This window comes from Ips typographus, linkage group LG4, assembly GCF_016097725.1.
Source record: "Ips typographus isolate SLU linkage group LG4, UJ_Ityp_2.0, whole genome shotgun sequence".
NCBI lineage: Eukaryota > Metazoa > Arthropoda > Insecta > Coleoptera > Curculionidae > Ips > Ips typographus.
In genome coordinates, this window is record NC_138425.1 from 5844489 (window position 1) to 5863351 (window position 18863).

Here is an 18863-nt window from a genome sequence, read left to right on the forward strand (position 1 = left end):
CCGAAAGTCCTCTTCATACTGCTTGCTTAATGCTGTTGTTCCTTTTCTAGCATTATATATTAAAAAAAGAAAGCCAGTGATCGAAATCCCTACCTGTTGCTATTCGTTTAATTTGACATTGACGTTTAGTCTGTTTTTGTTTTTGATGTTTCTTGTTTTGTTTTCATTATTAAATGAAAATAGTTAAAAAATAAAGTTTTATTAAATAACATCTGTGAAAGTACACGTTGAAAGGATTATACAGACTTGTAGGAATAGGTAGGCCGACAATAACAAGTTGAAATGGACAGAGGAAAACCCACGCAAAGCACCAGAGGCCCCAAAGCTAAGATTTCTCAACAGTTGCCAGACTCTTTCATAGCTTTGGGGGCCAAACCTGGTACGTCTCGCGATGACCCTAAGCGAGTCATACCTCTACCCAAGAGCTCAGTGGGATCGTCTAGTTCTGGTAAGCTTATTGTTTATTTATATGGTTCAGTCACTCTCACACTGTACAAATACAGTATTAATGAGGGATGGTGGTGTTTAAAATCATAAAACTGAGAAATTTGGGTTGTACTGTTGCTGAGTGTCTTTGTAAAATTTGCAATGAAATTAACTAATAACCATTAAGTTTCCACAGTATTTACTAGTTACACACATACAGAATTTTTGTTAGCAACGCAGTTCCTATGTTAATAGAAAATGAAATATATCTCTCTCTTTAATGTCTTATGTTATTATTTAGGTAAGTATGTATGTAACATAGAAGAAATTGTATTATCTAGATAGTCTATAGACACTTATTGTAATGTCTGTTGTATAAGATAATCTTATTATAATTATTACAAAACCACTTTAATTCAACCTTTATTTATGCTTAATATTAGGTATCCTAAGCTGAGATGATAATTCAAAATCAATGATAATTCAATTCTGTTTAAGTAAACCTGCATTGAACTACCTATACATTCTAGAACAGTGAGCCTATTTATTCTACAAGGAAAAGCAAAGTTAAATGAGAGTATATCAGAGTGTTTGTTCAAAACTCCACAAAATAGTTTGTAGAATTAATTTTGATTTTGTTGCCTTCTGTAAAACCCTTGGTAAAACCTGGATGATGTTGAGTTTTGCTCGAGGCTTTGTGAATGAAAAATTAATAAAAAGCCCCAGAAAAATTGAAAAATATATAATTTCATGTATAACATATTATTTTGGTTTTTGTTAAGTTTTGAAAAAACCCTCCTCATCTGGAGAAATATTTAAAAAAAATTCATTACCTACAAAAGTAGACAATGTAAGCCTAAGATGTGTGTGAAGCCTAAAAATGCTCATACTATTAATCAGATTTGTAGTATTTTGTCTTCCTGGGGAAGCCTTTTTTTTGTCTTAAGACTGCCTAATTAAATCATATTACCTTCTTTATGTTTAAAGCATCATGGTGTGCTACCTTTGTCTGCTTTTTTTACTGTTTGAAGATTATAGAAATTGATTAAAAATGATTATTTCTTAGGATTCCTTTACCTTTTTTTTCTATTTCATTGTGAATTTACAAGAATATGATAATAACTTACTGAGGTAAACTTTAATGACAATTTCTGTTTGACCAACAGTCATTTTTCCTCTCCTAAAATATTATTTCATTGACTTTATTTTATCTTCTCTTTGCCACAAAACAGTAAAATTGATATAACATAAAACACACATTTTTTACAGCTTCAGACAAACTGAAAAGAGAGGGCAGTTCTTCAAGCTTGGTTGTACCTCCATCTAAAAAATTAAAAGTTGGCTTGGCCGGCGTTTCAAGACCTGGAATTATTGGAACTGCAGGATCTAGTTTGTTGCCTATAGATCGAATGACTGCCGGCCCCACCGGGGTAGAACCCTGGGAGGGTCTGGCTGTAGATTGCGACATTGGAGATGTATTTGACAAATTGATTCAGTACATACAGTCTGAGAATACTGATAGAGCAGTAAGATTGTCTTCAATCTGATTTAGTTTAAGATAGTGATTTTTATTGTTTTATTTAGATAGCTTACATTTTGGGGGTGTTTAAAAATTTAAAGACCATAAAATCAAAGCCTTGTAAAGTGACTTGGTCTTCACTTTTAAGTGTAGCATGTCTCAAACCAGATTTGTTTACTACTGAGCATGTGGTGAATGCTATGGTTAACATTTTACGACGGGACATTGGTACTGGCTTAAAAACCATTCATAAGAGTAATACTCATGTGCATCAAATGTTTCTCAATTTAATTTGCCATGCTTTTGCTGATAAAGATAATTGGCCTGAAGCTTTTGTTAAGGTTTGTTCATTCAATCTGATCTCCTACCCAATCATCACACTTTGTGGTTTTTTACAGTTGTATGTTGAAGATGCAATTGGAGACAGGATTATAATTGATAGCCCTTACGCTAAACCTTTTGTTGATAATGTAATAACAGCGTTTCATACCAAAGTACCTCCTTCGTCTTTGTTAAAATCTGAAACATGGACGTCCGCAGCTCGAGATACTTCAAGCCCTTTAACCATAAACAACTTAGACGAAGACGAGAGTTAGTGTTAGTTTATTAGTACAAGAAGTGGAAACTTACTGTAATTTTTCAGCTGCAAACGACCAAAAACTGACCGTAGATAACTGGCAAATTCGAACTGTACCAAGGTACAGTCACGCACAAGAAAAAGTTGAACAAATAGTGCTTGAGGCAATTAAAGACCTGCTAGCCAGAAGGCAACAGCCAGAATCAATAAGCAAGAACTTCGTAAAACTGTTAAGCACAGCTTGCGGTTTAAACGAAATAAGAATAATTGGCGTGTCGCGGATAGAAGCCTGGCTACACAATCACAAACTGATGAAGCCTGCTCAAGAATTGTTGGCTTATTTATGTTACAACTGTTCTGCTAATTCACAAAGAGATTTGGAAGTTATAGCGCAACTTAGCAAACTGAGACTGAAAAACAAACCTATGGTTAACTATTTCAATAATTGTCTCAGAGAAATGGTAGTTTCTTTTCAGGAAAATTTGTATCCTTTGCTGAAATACACAATTTATAATGAGTTAAGCAATGCAAGGAATCCCAACAATTTGATTGTTGTTGGAGCTTTGTTTCAGGTTAAACCTGATCATGCTGCTGATGCTTTAGCTGATATTTGTTTGGTAAGTTAAGTTGGTTGGGTTATTATTCTAGAAACCTTATACAGTATATTATTTAATTCTACATACAGACAATGTTTAAATTGTTATTACAGGAATTGCTACTCAACAAAGACGACTACCTACGTTCATTAAGAGCTCTTTTAAAAGAGATCAACAGGGTTCTAAGACACGATTTTAACCTGCTTAGCGTTGTTCACGCATTGCTACGCGAGCGCAAAGAATTGATTTCTGTTATCCGAGATCACGAATTCCGCGAACGAATTTTTCTTTCTTTGGTCGATCTGGCGTCCATGTGTATGCTTTTGTGCGTCAGTCCTCAAGTTAGGGACGCCGCTACTCAGAGCAAGCGTGACTTGACTGTGTTGAAAGCCTTTAAAATGCAAGTATCCAACATTCAAAGAGAATGCGTCACTTGGCTTCAAGACTCTGCTTTGCGCGTCTTTAGACCTAGCGTGCCTGATTTTCACCATGCTTTACTCAAGGTGAGTTAGTTTTTTTTGTAAGGTGTTGCTCTAAGAAGGTTTATATTTAGGTGCTGTTCTTAGAGCAAGCTGAACACTACTATAAAGTTGATTCATGGCCTGGAGAGAACGAACGTAATTTGTTTTTGAGACTGGCTAGTGAAGTTCCTCTTCTTCAGGCTACTTTATTAAGAGTGCTTCTGATTGGAATTTCTAAGGAGCATCCTATTACTCCTACGGAGATTACTGAGATTGTGGATCAGTTAATTAAAAGAGCCGCTAATTTACCGCAAGATTGCGGCCCTACGTTGCTAGTGGATAAAGTTGAAATTCTTGACTTTTTCTTCAACTTATGCAGTTATAACTACCCGGAGAATATCACTTTACCTCACGGCTATGTTGCTCCTAAACTAGCAATTTCCAATTTGTATTGGAAAGTTTGGTTGATGCTGCTCATTTTGGCTGCTCATAATCCTTTAGCCGTTGGCAGCTTAGCTTGGGATAAATATCCCACTTTAAGAATGTTTATGGAAATGTGTATAACCAAGTAAGTTTCACCTAAATCACTGGAGTGTTGTTTGATTGTGGTTGAAGTTATTTTTCATTTCCTCCACCAACCATGATGGCAATTGAAGACGACTACCAATCAAAAGAATTACAAACGTTGGCATTGGAAAAACAGACTATTTTGGAGTTTGAGTCGCATTTGGCGGCTGCCAGTACAAAAGCTGAAATTAACGAACAGACCAGTTTGCTTTTACCCCAATTAATGGAGCTAAATCCGTTTGGGGACGCTAGAAGACCACCGCCGCACATTCTTGATTTGTTGCAAACATTAAACAATTCACATAGGTTGGGACATTTGTTGTGCAAATCTAGACATCCTGATTTCTTGCTTGAAATTATGACTAGACAAGGAGGTAAGTTTAAGTTTCACTCTACAAGTGTTCCGAATTCAAGTTTCTACTATCATGATATGGAAGTAACAGAAATTTATATTTTTTTAAACATAATTGATTATTATTTTTATTTAAGGAAGATTAGTATTATAGTGATGATAACTTACAAATTTACGAACTTTAGAGTTGTAGTGTTGAAATAAAACACCCACTGATTTTTAGGGCCGGTACTTTCACGTCTGAATAAGTTTATTCATAAGGTAATTTCTATAGAAATGATGAAATTGATCAATTTGCGCGATTGATTTCACGGTTTCTATAGAAATCATCTTTGGAATGATATAAATCGAAAAAAGTTGTCACCTGCGTCACCTAACACTTTATAGGACCTTTTCCTTTGTTGTATCTTTGAATTAGTTAATGCCAGACCTAGAGAGCATGGAAATGCTTGTGCTTGCATTCCATTTGATTGATTGAATAATTATTTGAATCCTCTTTTTTCAAATCTCGACAAATCCACTTTGGTCAAATGTTGGAAAATTAACAAAAACTCCTTAAAGGTGTTCTAATTGATTAATTGTCGTAAATTTTTTTTTTACATGTCTACAGCATAATTTAATTTGAAAAAAAAAACAACTTGATTCCTCTGAAAGTGCTGTAATATAGTAAAAATTTAATTAAATAAATTGGACTTGTCGCCTTTTAATATTGACTTATTGATTTGCAGGGTTTTGGAAGTTAGATCTATGGATTTATTGGGGTTTAATTTGTATTGAATAAGGAATCTCTACATTTCTGAATACATTTAAATGAAATCATATATTTAAGAATATTAGAACAATAATTAAAAGTTTTGAAAAAACAATGTAACTCTGGAATTTAATTTACAATATAATATCTGGAATATTATTAGAATATTCACATTAATTATTTTTAATTCCGGTTTCGTCTTTAATTCTGTCTTCTGAAATGAATGAAAGGATTCTTTTTTTTTTTAATTTTAAAGCAATAGTATCAGTATTACTTTTTTTTATTTTTTAAGTATTAAGTTTTTGCATTCGTATTACAGGTATGTATGTATATATCAGACATGGTTTTTAAAGAGCGATCCTATTAATCCAAATGGATTCTTTGATATTTGATTTTTGCGCCGTCCGAATTTGTCCACTTTTGAAACCAACTTTATATTTTAAATGCAAATGTTAGTTGGATTTAAGGGGTTTTGTTCCGTTATTTTGTATGATATTGTAGAGTAGTGAATGAGAATTCATTAGCAAAACAATCTCATTTTTTTCCAAAAGTGGATTTGTCGGGTTTTGAAACCAGCTGATTCATTTATGTGTTAGTTTGCAGGGAAGTGTTGGTTAAACTACAACAGTGACATAGTTTTGCAAAGACACTGATCCTTTATTTTACATTGTTCTTGTAGACTGTTCAGAACGTTGAGTTTATTTATATCTCAAAATATTCTAGAGAATATGGGCGGTTTTTAACGTCTATCAGTGTGATGAGATACGAAATTTCCAAAAACCTCAGTCCTCAACAATTTTTTTATTTACATTAAACGATCCAAGCATTGACAGAAATTCTACTTTATTTTTGTGGTGTTTCAAAACTTATATATTGATTTTCTTCATTCACAGAAACAAAATGCATAGACTTGAATTTGGGTCACAGTGTATCATAGTTTACTAAAACGGCCTCCCATTTTAAAACATTTTTAGGTACCGCTCATATGCCATGGTTGGCTGAATTAGTGCACAGTTCTGAAGGAGTCCTGTCTCATCTACCAGTTCAGTGTCTTTGCGAATACTTACTTTCCACAGCTCCAGCTGAAAAACTCACGAAACACGGCCAATTGTTAGCCCATTTAAGAACTGTGGTGAATGGTCCTGACCCACAATCAGCGTGTGAGGTTTTGGAGTATTTATTCCGAAGATTGACGTCTGATCACGGGGCCAGTCGAGCTCAAGCTACCAAAGGTTTAGGATTGATCTTATCGCCTAGCGAAGATGTCGAAATTGGCAATGAGAATTATTCACATTGGCTGTCTCACCACATTAAACAGTTCAGCCAGTTCGCATTTATTAAGCCGGTTCTAGTGCAGTTCCTGCGTCAAGCCTTGCAAATCGAAACCAATCCAGCGGTTGTATCCAGCTATATTAATTTCCTATCCACTCAAGACTGTTACGAATCTTTTGCGGACTTTAACGACCTGATCACCGACCTGAGTTCTGTAATTATTGAGCGGCACAGTGTTGCGTCTTATGTTTTACCTGGAGAGGATAACATAACTTTGAAGAACTTACTGCAGTTATTTTATTTGTACACACTAAAAGCTAAGGAGAACGTGGAGGAATCTTACAGCGTCCATCAGCAGTACAACAACGAATATTTGATTGTATCCTGGGGGACGGGAGAACAGTGCGCCATGCAACCTTTAGTGATACACGCATCTATCGTTCTACTAACTTACGGACCTTTGCCTATGTTCGAGACTTTTAACGCTTTACTGAACGTTTGGTTCCCTTTAAACATGGACCATCCCAGGGCCTATTCACCGGACACGTCAGAAACAACGTCATATTTGCCAGACTGGATGAAGCTGCGCATGATCCGATCTAACGTTCCCAGATTGGTGGACGCCGCTATAGAAAAACTAGAGCCCCCCAAGCTGGTGCTGTTTATTCAATCTTTCGGCATACCGACGTCTTCGATCAGCAAATTGTTAAACACATTGGATAAGGCAACGATTTTGGACCAGAAGTTGGTAGTGGACTCGGTGCTGGACAAAACGTACATGATTCAGTTGGTCGAGGTGCAAAATAGGAGAGGAGCAGTCGGAGGGGATATTTTTGTGAAGGCGATTGAAATGCAATTGCCACCCGCTCAGGACGTGGAAGTGGGGATTGATGTAGGGGATAAAAGAAATTTGCCAATAGTGGGACTTGTGGAGAGGCAGGATTGGTCGGATAAAGTGTTCAAGGAAAACTTGAATTCTTTGTTTAATCCCTACTATGTTGGAGATAAGAATAGTATCATTTTAAAACTGATTAAGGTGAGTCTTCTGTGATAATAATTTTGATAATTGATATTAGTTTGGCAATATTTGTTTCTCTTGCAAATGCAAGTGAAAGCAAGATAGTGTGAGAAAGCAATATAATTTGAAGGACAAATAAACATTGCGAACTATTGGCATTTCAAACTAAGATTGGAGCTCTGTAGCACCTAAAATCAGCAATAATCTCTACTCTCCAGTTTCACTACATTCTATTGTTTTTAATCCATTTCTTTAGTTTTTTATTTATTTTATTTTTGTTTATTTACCTATTTTAGCGATTTAACGGTTAAATTGTTTATCACCTCAAGCGAGATTAGTGTATTTTTAGCTAATTTTGAAACGAAACAACAGATTTTGATGGGGTTTGGACTCTCATTGAACTTGATTTGTTGGCTTTTGACTGACAGGGAAAACTTTAACTTGAATGCACTATAACTGTACTATACAGGGTGGGAAAGAAGCGCGTGCAAAATAGTTAAATTTTAAAGTAGTCCCCAATTAATTAATACTGTTTGTTTTAACATAGGAAAGTGTTGTTTGGACCAGTTTTATTACCAGTTTTTTACATAGCAGTTAGTAGTGGTCAATTTCGAATTAAGGCAGTATTTGATCTAATTTTAAATCAACTCCCTTGCTCGATTAAACTGTACAGCGTATCTAGAGACAGTGGGAGAAAAAATTTGTGCAGAAAGAGAACCATTTCAAGTTTCACTCAGTGTCTCTGGTCACCCTGTAAATATCCTGTCTTATCAAACATGTGGCTGGTTCTGAAAAGTACTCAAATTGTGGAACAGATAAGGCTGAACATACAAAGGCGTTAGAATGAAAGATATAATTCAAGATTGAACCCTTTTATATCTATTTTCCGGATAAATAGATATTTATTCGGACAGATGACGTTAATTAAGAAACGCCCAAAAACGTTCCGAGATATTGACCCAAACAATAAGTTACCACGTTAGAAAGAAATAAGAATTATTCATTGATAAAGAGACTGTCACTTTTTTTTTTTTACACCAATTTTTCCCCACTTTGACTGTTTCTAGACACCCTGTATGGTCTTATCGGTTATGGGGTTGCTTTCAAATTATATAACAGATAATATTGGACCTACACCCGACCCAGAAAAAGCTGCTGCCATAACTTAATTCAAGACTGAGCACTGCAATGTCGTCTTTTTCTGATAAAACGATATTTCTTGAGACGTTAATTGGAAAACGCGCCAAGACGTCTCGAAATATTGACATAAACAGCATTCTCTTATCTTAAAACATAACTAAAAAATTATTGGTTAATTGGGGACTACTTGAAATGTAAAGTAGACCAGTGTCTTGAAGTGGAGGTGTATGAATACCAAATTGAAAAAGACAGGCAGTCTTCTCTACAAAAAAAAATTATTTCTGTCTTCTTTTTGTAGAAAGACAAAACGATTGCCCAAAGCAGATTAAAATCCTCTGATTTGTTTTGAAGTTCGTTTCTAAAAATGATACAAAAAAATCACTGTCTGGGTTGAGGTGGCGCACATTTTATTTCACTTTAATCATCTTTTTATTTTGTGTAATTATTTTCAGGGATTAAGTCACAAAGAAATCAACAAGTCTCTATTGTTCGACTTGATGAAATCAACACCACCTAACATAGTGGTAGCTTTGATGACTCAATGCAAGTCGTTTTCGATACTCCTACGTCTTTTATTCGCTAAAACTTCCCGCAGTTCTGAAAAAGATATGCTGGCATCACATTTTCTGACGTTGTTACCTAAAGAAAACTGTTCTGCCGACATTCTGAGGCAATACTTGGAGTCCAAAACTGTGAAACAGGAACCCGGTACTTCAGTGACGGACGACTTGAAAAACATCGTTGAAACTGACGGTTTAGTCACCAGCATTAAGTCTGAGCAAGTGCTCAGTTTTCCTGATAATTTGGGTGAAAAACTGGGTAAAATCCTGCTCGAAGACGAAACGGCAGCCGAGAAAACTGGTCTATTGGTCGACTGGCTATCGGCCATGGAGTTGGAGATTGCCAATTCCGATCAAGACAAGCTTCAAGTGGATCTTTTGTTTTCGGAAAAAAATTTGCCGTTCCGACCCTTGCTCATATCTTTGCTTTTACAACGAGCCAGCTGGCAGAGCCTGTACAATTTGGTTGGGTATTTGCTGTCCCAAAATTCAGGAAATGTGTGTCCGGTTTCGGTGTTGGATTATTTAACGGCGTTGATTAAAAGTCCGCGATTATGGCAAGGGCGCGATAAAGCTGTACCTAAACACGCCAGGTCAGAGGATGTTCTCAAATTGAACGAAAACCAGGTGAGTTTCAATCCATTAGTCAGTTTTGCACTAAACTTTGAGATAAATGATAATTAGAGGTTTAATTATCCAGATTTTTATGAATTAGGTAAAATATCTAGTAAAGTACATCATGGAAGAATCAAAACTCTATCCTGACAACTGGAAAATCAAAATGCAGTCCCGTTTGCCGCTGTTCCTTAGATGCGTAGGCAAGCACGCTCGCAGCGTAATCAAACAGTTGTTCCGCGACTCTGATACCGATTTATACAGCAGAGAGCTGATGCTCATGACTTACATGTCCCTGCCATCTTCAGGGCAGGATGAGATTGAACTGAGACCCGAAACGGCTTCCGAGATTTCAAAGATGAACTGCGCGAGTGCAGTAGATAAAATTGCGCATTGTCTGCTCAGCGCCCTGCCGGTTACCACCAGGTCAAAGGATTGGTTTAGGAAGAGCCATGAATTGGAGTTGTGCGTTCGGAAATTGGCCGCTACTCATCCGGTTCTAGTTTTGAGACATCTGCCCATGGTGTCGGGTAGTTTGAAGGGCAGAGCCCATTTTGATTGGGGCGTCCTGAAAAGTCGCGGACATTTTATGCTTTTCAATCAAGTTTTAGGGCTGATTGAGCTGTTACAGCCTTATGTATTTCATCAGGTAAATTGACCTTATTTTTATGTTTATGTGTTAAAGTTTAGCAATAATTTATCACAAAATAATCTTGCATTACATTGCATTTATTTACTGATTTAATATCAAGCATTTATATTTTAGGGTGAACAGTCTTCATCCACATTGAGCGATATACTGGCGTCGTTTTTCCTATTTTTGGGCTTCCATGGTTTAAGGACGGAACTAGTATTTATGGTAAAGCGAATTGTGACTTTTGTCCAAAACTGGATGGTTCACGATGTCCAAAGAGGAACCCAGTTCTTGCAGGAACATGGTGCTGTACTAAAGTAAGTTTTAGTCACTATATTGTGTTTAAATTACTGAAATTTGACTGAAGATTTATCTAATCAATTACATTTACCAGTAAATCTCTTCAGTGATTTGAAAAATTATATTTTTTTGGTTGGAATTAGCCAGCGTTTCGACCTCTGTTTGAGGTAATTTATTTCATTTGAACTTTGTTTTTATTCTTGGATAAACAAAATTAGAATGCCAAACAATATTGTTTAGTGCTAGTACATTGCACTAATAATTATTATTGTAATGAAGAAAAATGTATAACTAACTTACACTTGCAAAAACGGGTTAAATTGACAAAAAGCACATTTTTGCGACATTAAGTGTTAAATATGAATAGGACATTTTAGACTACAGGGTATATAAAAAAATAGCGTTATGAAGTGAAGGTTGTTAAATTGACTTTACAAAGCTGGTCCTAAAGTATAAAGTAATTATGAAGAACATGTAATTAACATAGCGTTTTACGTGCAAGCGATCATTTTAAAATAATTACTTGTAAGTTGATAAGGTCGTAATTAGCTTGTCACACGAGAGTCAAAAAACGAAAATGGACTTTATAGCAAACTAAAAACAACTTGTTAAGAGTGATTTTGATGTGTTTGTGTATTTGTTTTGTTGCTGACTTTAAAAATTTTATAGGAAAAAGTGTTCATACAAAACTAAAAAATTTGCTTGTTATTGCAGTGTGGCCACATACCTAAATTACTAAACGTTCAACCATTTTTTACCCTGTACTGAGTGGACCAAACTGGATTTTTTAATAAAGGTTATTGATAGAGACTAAATTTGTGTCTGAGGCTCAAATTTTAATCTATAACGAGCAAATCATTGAAAATGCTCGGATTCATTAAACGATGTACTTGGGATTTTCGATCACTGGATTCTGTCAAGCTCCTTTACTTCTCCCTGGTTAGACCTCATTTAGAGTATTGTTCGGGCGTCTGGAGTCCGACTCACTATTGCCATGTGAGAGATATTGAGCGGGTCCAGAGAAAAATCTTAAGATACATTGCCTGGAAGCTCACTTGGTGGACCAGCTGACTTCCCCCCCAATTGTCGCTACTACTACATAGATTTCACCCGTTCACTCGCGCAAATTCTTTTCTGACTAGAGTTTTATCTCTGGCAAACGGAACACCTGAGCTGGATTATTCTTGCGGAACTTTGGTACAGTTTAGGAGACAGATCAGGAATCTACAGATGAATGTTCAAATATTAGACTAAATTTATGTAGTTCGTACTCACAGTGTTGTAGGGTACATTGCTTTCACTAAGATCACTTTTCTTTAAGAGATTTTGGTCCTCCTTTGTTTTTGTTGTTTCTTTTTTATAGTTTAGTTCGTTGTAATTGTATTTAGCTTAGGTCATGGGCATGTCCCGTAAATAAATAAAAAAATAATAAATAAATATATTATATTTTCGAATATTATTATTCAATTGATTAAAACTTTAAATGTTATAACTTTTTATTTATTGTTTTTTAGTGATATCCAGTTTGTTCATCCAAGTGTACGACCGCTTCTCTCAAGCGTCTCACTTCCAGTTTCGGATCAAGAAACCCCTTCCGATATTCTAGTTGGCGCGGTCAATCCCCCAGTGCCAGAAACATATCCAGAACGCTGGTCGCAATTAAGACAGACTCTGCAAACGTCAGACTGTTTCATGGCTCTGCAAGAAATTGATCAGCTCTGCTCCAAGCGTCCCCAATTGCTGGAAAGCGTCTCGCAGAGCTTGTACGGACTTTTGGAGTCTCCGAGCGGCGCTGTACGGTCACTATCTATTATTATGGTGATCAGATGGTTAAAGTACAATCCGAAAGCAGCTTCTGAAGCTTTGCCCGCTGTTTTGTCTTGCTTGGATTCGGAAAATGGGGACGTGATAACCAGTTTGTTGGACCGGCTGTCGGATTTGGTGTCGGTCATGCAGGAATACGCTAAAATTATTTTGACCAAAGTGTTTCAACTTGGAATGAAGTCGGTTTTGGTTTCTACTACTAGCATTACCAAAACTATTGATTCTTTGTATTTACAATATGGATGTTAAAAACTAAACCACACTTTTTGTAATATTTGTACATAATTTGTAATTATAAGTTTATGATAAGCAATATTTTATTTGTATGTATTGAACCAGGTATCTACCATAATGACCAGCTCATGGGATATGAAAGGCTGAAAAAACTTTAAAAATACTTTATTGAAAATAAACAAGTAACTATGAGCAGAAAACAATAAACTAAACTTATCACGGCTTAAAACCTATAAATAAAATACAGACGTATGTGATTATAGTACAAAAAAAAACTTTTATAGTAATTAGTACTCTGTAATTTAAAATCGAGAACTTAAATGCGTTATTACCCAAACTTCGCGTATTTTAGAATCTAATTACCTTAAAAACCTAAATGCATTTTGCCACTTATCACTCTTACAACGAGAAAACGATACAGAAAATCCAAGAAAAACTGTTTTAGTGTAAGTATTTAGGATAACAACACAAGGCTGCGCTAAATACTGTTTATATTTAGCTTACCACTGTGTCAAGTTGCTAAACAAAAATTACACCTCTGATCCACACAATCTTTTTGTCAAGTCTTCACCACAGATTTTTTTTGTATATTGCACTAATTGTGATATTCTGTCGAAGAAAATGTTCAGAGGTGGTTTCACAAATATTACATAACAGGGAAAAACTTGCCAGAGTGAAAGGATAAATTAAAGCTTAAACAACAATATTGAGTAAAGAGAAAGTTCCCAGAGTCCTGTAGTCCAATTCAAACACTCACTATTTAGGGCTACACGTAACTTAAATGATTAAACACTAATTTATGCGGTTACAGTGTCCGAATCAGTCTGCTGGGGCAGCGTGTACGGTTTGGCTTTCCGTTGTCGTCGTCTTTCGCGTCGTTCACCCATCACCAATCTTAGCTGATCTAAATTAAGTTTTCCATTTAACACACTTAAACTACAATGAACGCAATTTTTCTTACCCAATTTGTTTCTTGTCACTGAATTCTGGTCAGGTTTGGGCAAGGGCAAAGTGGGGCAACAAGGTGCAGAAGAGCAGCATGGAGTAGAAGAACAGCTCGGCTCAGATGCCATACAAGTCTCTGTAAATTCTCCGTTTTGAAATTCTTGCGAGCTTTGATTAGAGACTTCGTTAGATTCCTGGAAAAAAGTACATTTTTTTTAACTGTTAGTGGCTATTTCTAGTCACTTAACCTTATTTTGGACCCGTCTCAGTTCTGGAACTGAACTTAAGAGATCATTAAGAATATGGACAATAGTGGCGACATCTCTGCGTGGACGTCCGCGGGAATCTTGCAGCGTGGGACTAAGGGCGCCACTGAAGGTCCCTGAATACACGTTCTCGCGACAATCACCCACTATTTAGAAAAAAACAACAAAATTAAACAAAATTGTTGCTTAAAAAAATAGAAAATAAAATAATTGTCATTTATTACACTCAAAGCTGTCGCAATTACTCGAAAAAAGTAATTGAGTTATAATTCCAAAGTACTTTAAAACTGGTGATTGTAACTCAATTATCAATCGCAAATAATTTGAAAAAGTAGTTAAATTACCAATTACTAGTAGGAACTGTTCAAAATTAATTCAATAACTCTCAAATCGTTGAACTATTACAAGTTTACTAATGAACATAATTCATTATTGACAAAAGGCAATAATAAATGGGTATTTAGTTTGTGCAGAAAAGCATTGCCAAATACAAATACATAGTAAAATCGGAGGTTTTGTAACAAGTGAACTTGAAGGTGCCTTTCCATGCTTGCCAAGCCTGCAAACCTCAAGCATCCACAAATATCGCTCCACACTAGACCGGATCGGTGACAAGTATCCACAAGTTCACGCAAGCCAAGCCAAACACCCTCTTTACCTGCTTGTGCTTGTGAACGTTTGTCGAACCTTGACAAGCTTGGAAAGACACCTTAACAGTTCCAAGCTGGTTAAGAGCCCTCAAAAAACATGAAAAAAATGTCACGTGTGTCAATTATTTTTTAGAGCCACACCCAAGTAACAATTTGCATATTTAAAAAATTGAATTAAACTAGAAATAGTCACGTGACCTTTGTAGGTGATTTTGATAGTTGACGCGTGACCTTCAGTGCAATATGTTAACCTTACTGTGGTACAACTTAAGCTAAGTAGGTTTGAATGTGATAAATCTGGTGCAAAATAACACAGTCTAAACTAAATTTCTAATCTCTAAGCTGTCCTTAAACTCAACTTAGCCAATGTTGGGGAAACAAACATTAAACAGTAATGTGTGACCTACAAGATTTCATTCGACTGATGACAATAATACTCACATGAACTTCACAAACAACATTTTGAGTTTAAATATGGTCACGTGACTGCAAGATAGCTATTTGAAACTTAAAAGAAGACACATGTGACCTTTAAGATTCCATTCAACCCTTGAAAAAAGTCATGTTATTTTGGTAAGTTAATAATTGAAAACAATCACCTGACATTTTTTAGATCCTCCTTTTAATCGTAAAAATGGTAACGTGACTTTACAAATGCTATTTTTGGCATTGAAAACAGTCACATGACCTTTAGAACTACCTTTCAATCATAAAACTGATCATGTAACGTTTAGAACATTTTGACTCTGATTATGGTCACGTGACTGCAAGAATACTATTTTAACGTTAAGTAGAGTTAAGTGGCCGTCAAGATTCCAATCGACGCTTTTGAATAGTCACGTGACCTTTGTAGGTAAATTTTATAATTGAAAACAATAGTGTGACTTTAAGAAAGTTCTTTCAATAGTAAAAATAATTATGTGACCTTTGAAACTACATTTTAGAACTTAAATATGGTCATGTGACTGCTAGCATGCTTTTTGAACCTTTGGAAGACTTTGGCCGCATTCGTTTTCACGCTCCATGGAGAGAGCCGAGCATTGTTGACGTCAAAATGACGTAATTTGGCGAAACCTTAATTTGGCTCACTGTCAAATTACCTCATCGTGATGTCAAAAACGCTCTGCTCGCTCCATGGAGCTTGAAAACCAATGCGGCCAACGAGAACCTTAAGAGACTTCCAGGTACACTTCAAGATACTTCAAGATTCAGAAGACAAAAAAACTAGGGATATTGGCACGGGTTCCGTGGAACCCGCAGAACCATTAACGCTACATACGACACTATCTCTGAAAATATTGGTGTAATATTTCTACTAATAATGACAAATAGTTATTAAAAAAGTTGAAAAATGACAAGCAATTTATTTTGTAACTGTCCAAAAGCATTTCTTTATAATACAGTGCCACAGTGGTCAGGGTTTAATATTGGACTGCCTTGGACAAATGATAGTCTCACTTGAATTGTTTATCTGAGGACATTTTCAATGCTAATAATATTGGCGCACCACAGCTAATTGAAACTGCATATTTGAAAGATGATAATTCAATTTAAACCACTAAAAGTTGTAATATGATTTGCACAAAAATCAATTTTTAATCATATTTTCAAAATGCTTAATAAATTGCCACATAAAGCAAAAAATGTGTAAAATTCTATTATAGCCTGAACAATGTGTTCTTCAGTAAGGAGATCCCAAGAACTGCAAAGTTTAGCTTGCTGCTTTGTTTTGACCAATCACAAATCACAAACAGTGCTGTGATTTTTACTAATGCAGCACATGTGAACTTATCATTAGCATTAGATCATCAATTTTAGAGTTTGATGCCATTTTTATAAATTGTACCTTGTTATGTCATTGATTTCAAAATTTATAAAAAATAGTCACATGGTGTGCTGTATACATAGGAATTTGTGAAATTACAACTGCTGAGTGAACACAGTTACTTGTCCTTAAAACTAAACCAAGAAAAGTAAAGTTTTCTTAATTTAGAAATTATTTAAAACTCTACTGAATAATTGTAATAGAAAGAACAACAGTTTTAATTTATGTTTTAGATAAAGACATAATCAAAAATTGCATTATCACACACAGTAAAACAGTAAAAAATAGTAAATACAGAACTGAAAACCTAAATAGTACTGAAACCTAGTAAAAGCAACTTACCTCTACTTCTTGTTCTTTCTCTACCAGAAAATATGTCTGCTGAGAGTTTCCTTAAAGTGTGTTGAAGGTTTTTACTTGCTTGCATCAAATTGGGGGGTCCAGGAGAGTGAACTAATGGGGCACAGTTTGGAGGCCTGAAAAAGCCAAAATTTATTTAGTACTTAGTTTCCCACACCTTGACAAGTGTATTACTTGCTAGCTGATGCCACAGTACTGAGCTGCAACTGTATGAGCATCATGTGGTCACCCAAACGCATGCTTAAATTCAATGGGGCTTTGCCACATAGGAACTCATTTACTTGAGTCTCATTGAGAGACTCCAATGCTTGCATTATGCCTATTTCTGGGCGTTGTGTCTATAATTATAATTAATTGGTTGAACACTGAGTGACAGTAGCAATGATAGTAAATTACAGTTATTTGAAAAAACTTACAATAAGGCCAGTCTCCACATTTGGTAGAAGGGTAATTTTAGATCCGTCAGTAATACCATATTGAATGAGACTTCCCTCCTGAAGTTGCCTGGAAACAAATGAAACAACATCACCAAAATGAAAAGTAACTGTACTTTGATATGAAAACCCACTTATCTCTGAACAGTAGACATATCCTGTCCCTGGGAACTTTCAGTCTTTTTGATATGAGTTTTTTAAGGTTTTCTACTGTGCTATTGGATTCTATGCTAATAAAGAAGTCGCCACCGGTGGTGGGGCTCACTTGGACATTTATACGGGTATCTGGGCCACACCCCTGCGAAATGGGGTTACTAGTAGTCTCTGGCAAGTTTTCCATTGTCTTATATGCTAATTGATAATCTCAGGGTAGCTTTCTCGGACCTCGCGCTCACGTCACCGCCTCACGTACACTCTCTAAATCGAAATTACCATGTTCCGCACCCGTCAAGACCACATAACTGCACTATTTTGTACTTTTTGGTTTGGAGTTTTTACTTTTGGTTGAAGGTTCACCTACAAGCAGTCTGTCAACTTTTCGATATTGTAATTGTGACGAAAACCGACGAGCACAGTACGCGTTCACCGAACGTGGACGAATGACTGAATTGTATATCGGGTTGCCTGCGTTTGCTGTACTGAGATGCTGTTGCCAACATGTGCGTTGTGAATTATCACGTGACTGCATCTATGGGTTATTATGTGGTATTCACGTGATTACTTTCATTTTTGTAGTGGCACTGTCTGCAGGTAAATTTACGATTTTGGGTTTGGGTTCCACAGGTAGATTTGTATTTGTCTTTGTACCAACAGGTGCGTCGTTTAGTTTATTTTATTACTTTAATTTTATTACGAATAGGGTAGTTTTGACAGCTCAGAGGAGAGCCCGAATAAAAGATTAAACCTTGAAGCAGCTACCTAGCTTTACCCTGAGATCACTTACCTCTCTTTTCATTTTAATGCTACTTTGTTAAAAGGTATCTATTTTCGTTGAGAAAATGCATTTTTAATGTAGATGTATGTGTAATGTGTGTCAATTAGCGTTTCAATTAAGCTATACCCTGACTGCACACTGGTCATTACCATAATATCCTTAAATTTTAGTTCATATTAAAAGAAAAGCGTCGGTTGAATCGCAAAAATGAGCGTTTATCGTTAAATATTGATACCCAAATCAAATCAAACTAGGATTTTTATTGCCTGAAAACAGTGAAAACAAATTGAGTTGGCGTTTGTCACGTGATCACTTTAAATAAATAACATGTAAAAAGCATGTGATACAACTTTCACAATACGCCTGAATACGTTTATTATTTGATCTTTGAAACCAAACAAAAACTCGGAAAAAGTGAATGTTTCAATAAAAGTGGATCTCCATCGAGATCGTCTATCATTTGCACGTTATCAGTGAGTTTGACGTTGTTAAATGCATTCATTTTGCTAAGTGATTAGTTGCGGGCTTGCGCGGTCTCTTTCTCACACGCAGTTATTTGACGCACGTAGATATGATACAAACGTGACCTTTCCAGTCTCAATT

At 35.8% G+C, this 18863-nt stretch overlaps 2 protein-coding genes across 2 annotated transcripts; one reads left to right on the plus strand and one right to left on the minus strand.

Moving 5' to 3' along the window:
- The first annotated feature begins 124 nt into the window (after positions 1 to 124).
- IntS1 (integrator complex subunit 1) lies at positions 125 to 12927 on the plus strand. The gene is made up of 13 exons (XM_081977059.1): positions 125 to 448; positions 1696 to 1952; positions 2011 to 2286; positions 2344 to 2536; positions 2589 to 3139; positions 3232 to 3621; positions 3672 to 4147; positions 4195 to 4520; positions 6224 to 7557; positions 9132 to 9866; positions 9955 to 10503; positions 10621 to 10805; positions 12303 to 12927. Exons 1-13 carry the CDS (start codon positions 283 to 285, stop codon positions 12859 to 12861), a joined length of 5997 nt encoding a protein of 1998 aa, XP_081833185.1. The 5' UTR covers positions 125 to 282; the 3' UTR covers positions 12862 to 12927.
- A 68-nt stretch (positions 12928 to 12995) lies between these two features.
- Positions 12996 to 17892, minus strand: stx (ubiquitin-like domain-containing protein stuxnet). The gene is made up of 7 exons (XM_081977078.1): positions 17461 to 17892; positions 17309 to 17396; positions 17067 to 17230; positions 16875 to 17008; positions 14040 to 14203; positions 13808 to 13985; positions 12996 to 13750 (listed from the first exon to the last, which is right to left on the minus strand). Exons 1-7 carry the CDS (start codon positions 17664 to 17666, stop codon positions 13644 to 13646), a joined length of 1041 nt encoding a protein of 346 aa, XP_081833204.1. The 5' UTR covers positions 17667 to 17892; the 3' UTR covers positions 12996 to 13643.
- Between the last annotated feature and the right edge of the window lie 971 nt (positions 17893 to 18863).

What these genes read in the sequence shown, in the direction of transcription:
- IntS1 (XM_081977059.1), top strand. Translation starts at nt 283, where the DNA reads ATGGACAGAGGAAAACCCACGCAAAGCACCAGAGGCCCCAAAGCTAAG. An exon ending in TTCACCATGCTTTACTCAAG is followed by an intron (nt 3,622 to 3,671) that starts GTGAGTTAGTTT and finishes GTTTATATTTAG; the next exon opens with GTGCTGTTCTTAGAGCAAGC. An exon ending in ATGGAAATGTGTATAACCAA is followed by an intron (nt 4,148 to 4,194) that starts GTAAGTTTCACC and finishes TTGTGGTTGAAG; the next exon opens with TTATTTTTCATTTCCTCCAC.
- stx (XM_081977078.1), bottom strand. Translation starts at nt 17,666, where the DNA reads ATGGAAAACTTGCCAGAGACTACTAGTAACCCCATTTCGCAGGGGTGT. An exon ending in ATGTGGAGACTGGCCTTATT is followed by an intron (nt 17,231 to 17,308) that starts GTAAGTTTTTTC and finishes TTATAATTATAG; the next exon opens with ACACAACGCCCAGAAATAGG. An exon ending in AGAAAGAACAAGAAGTAGAG is followed by an intron (nt 14,204 to 16,874) that starts GTAAGTTGCTTT and finishes TTTTCTAAATAG; the next exon opens with TGGGTGATTGTCGCGAGAAC.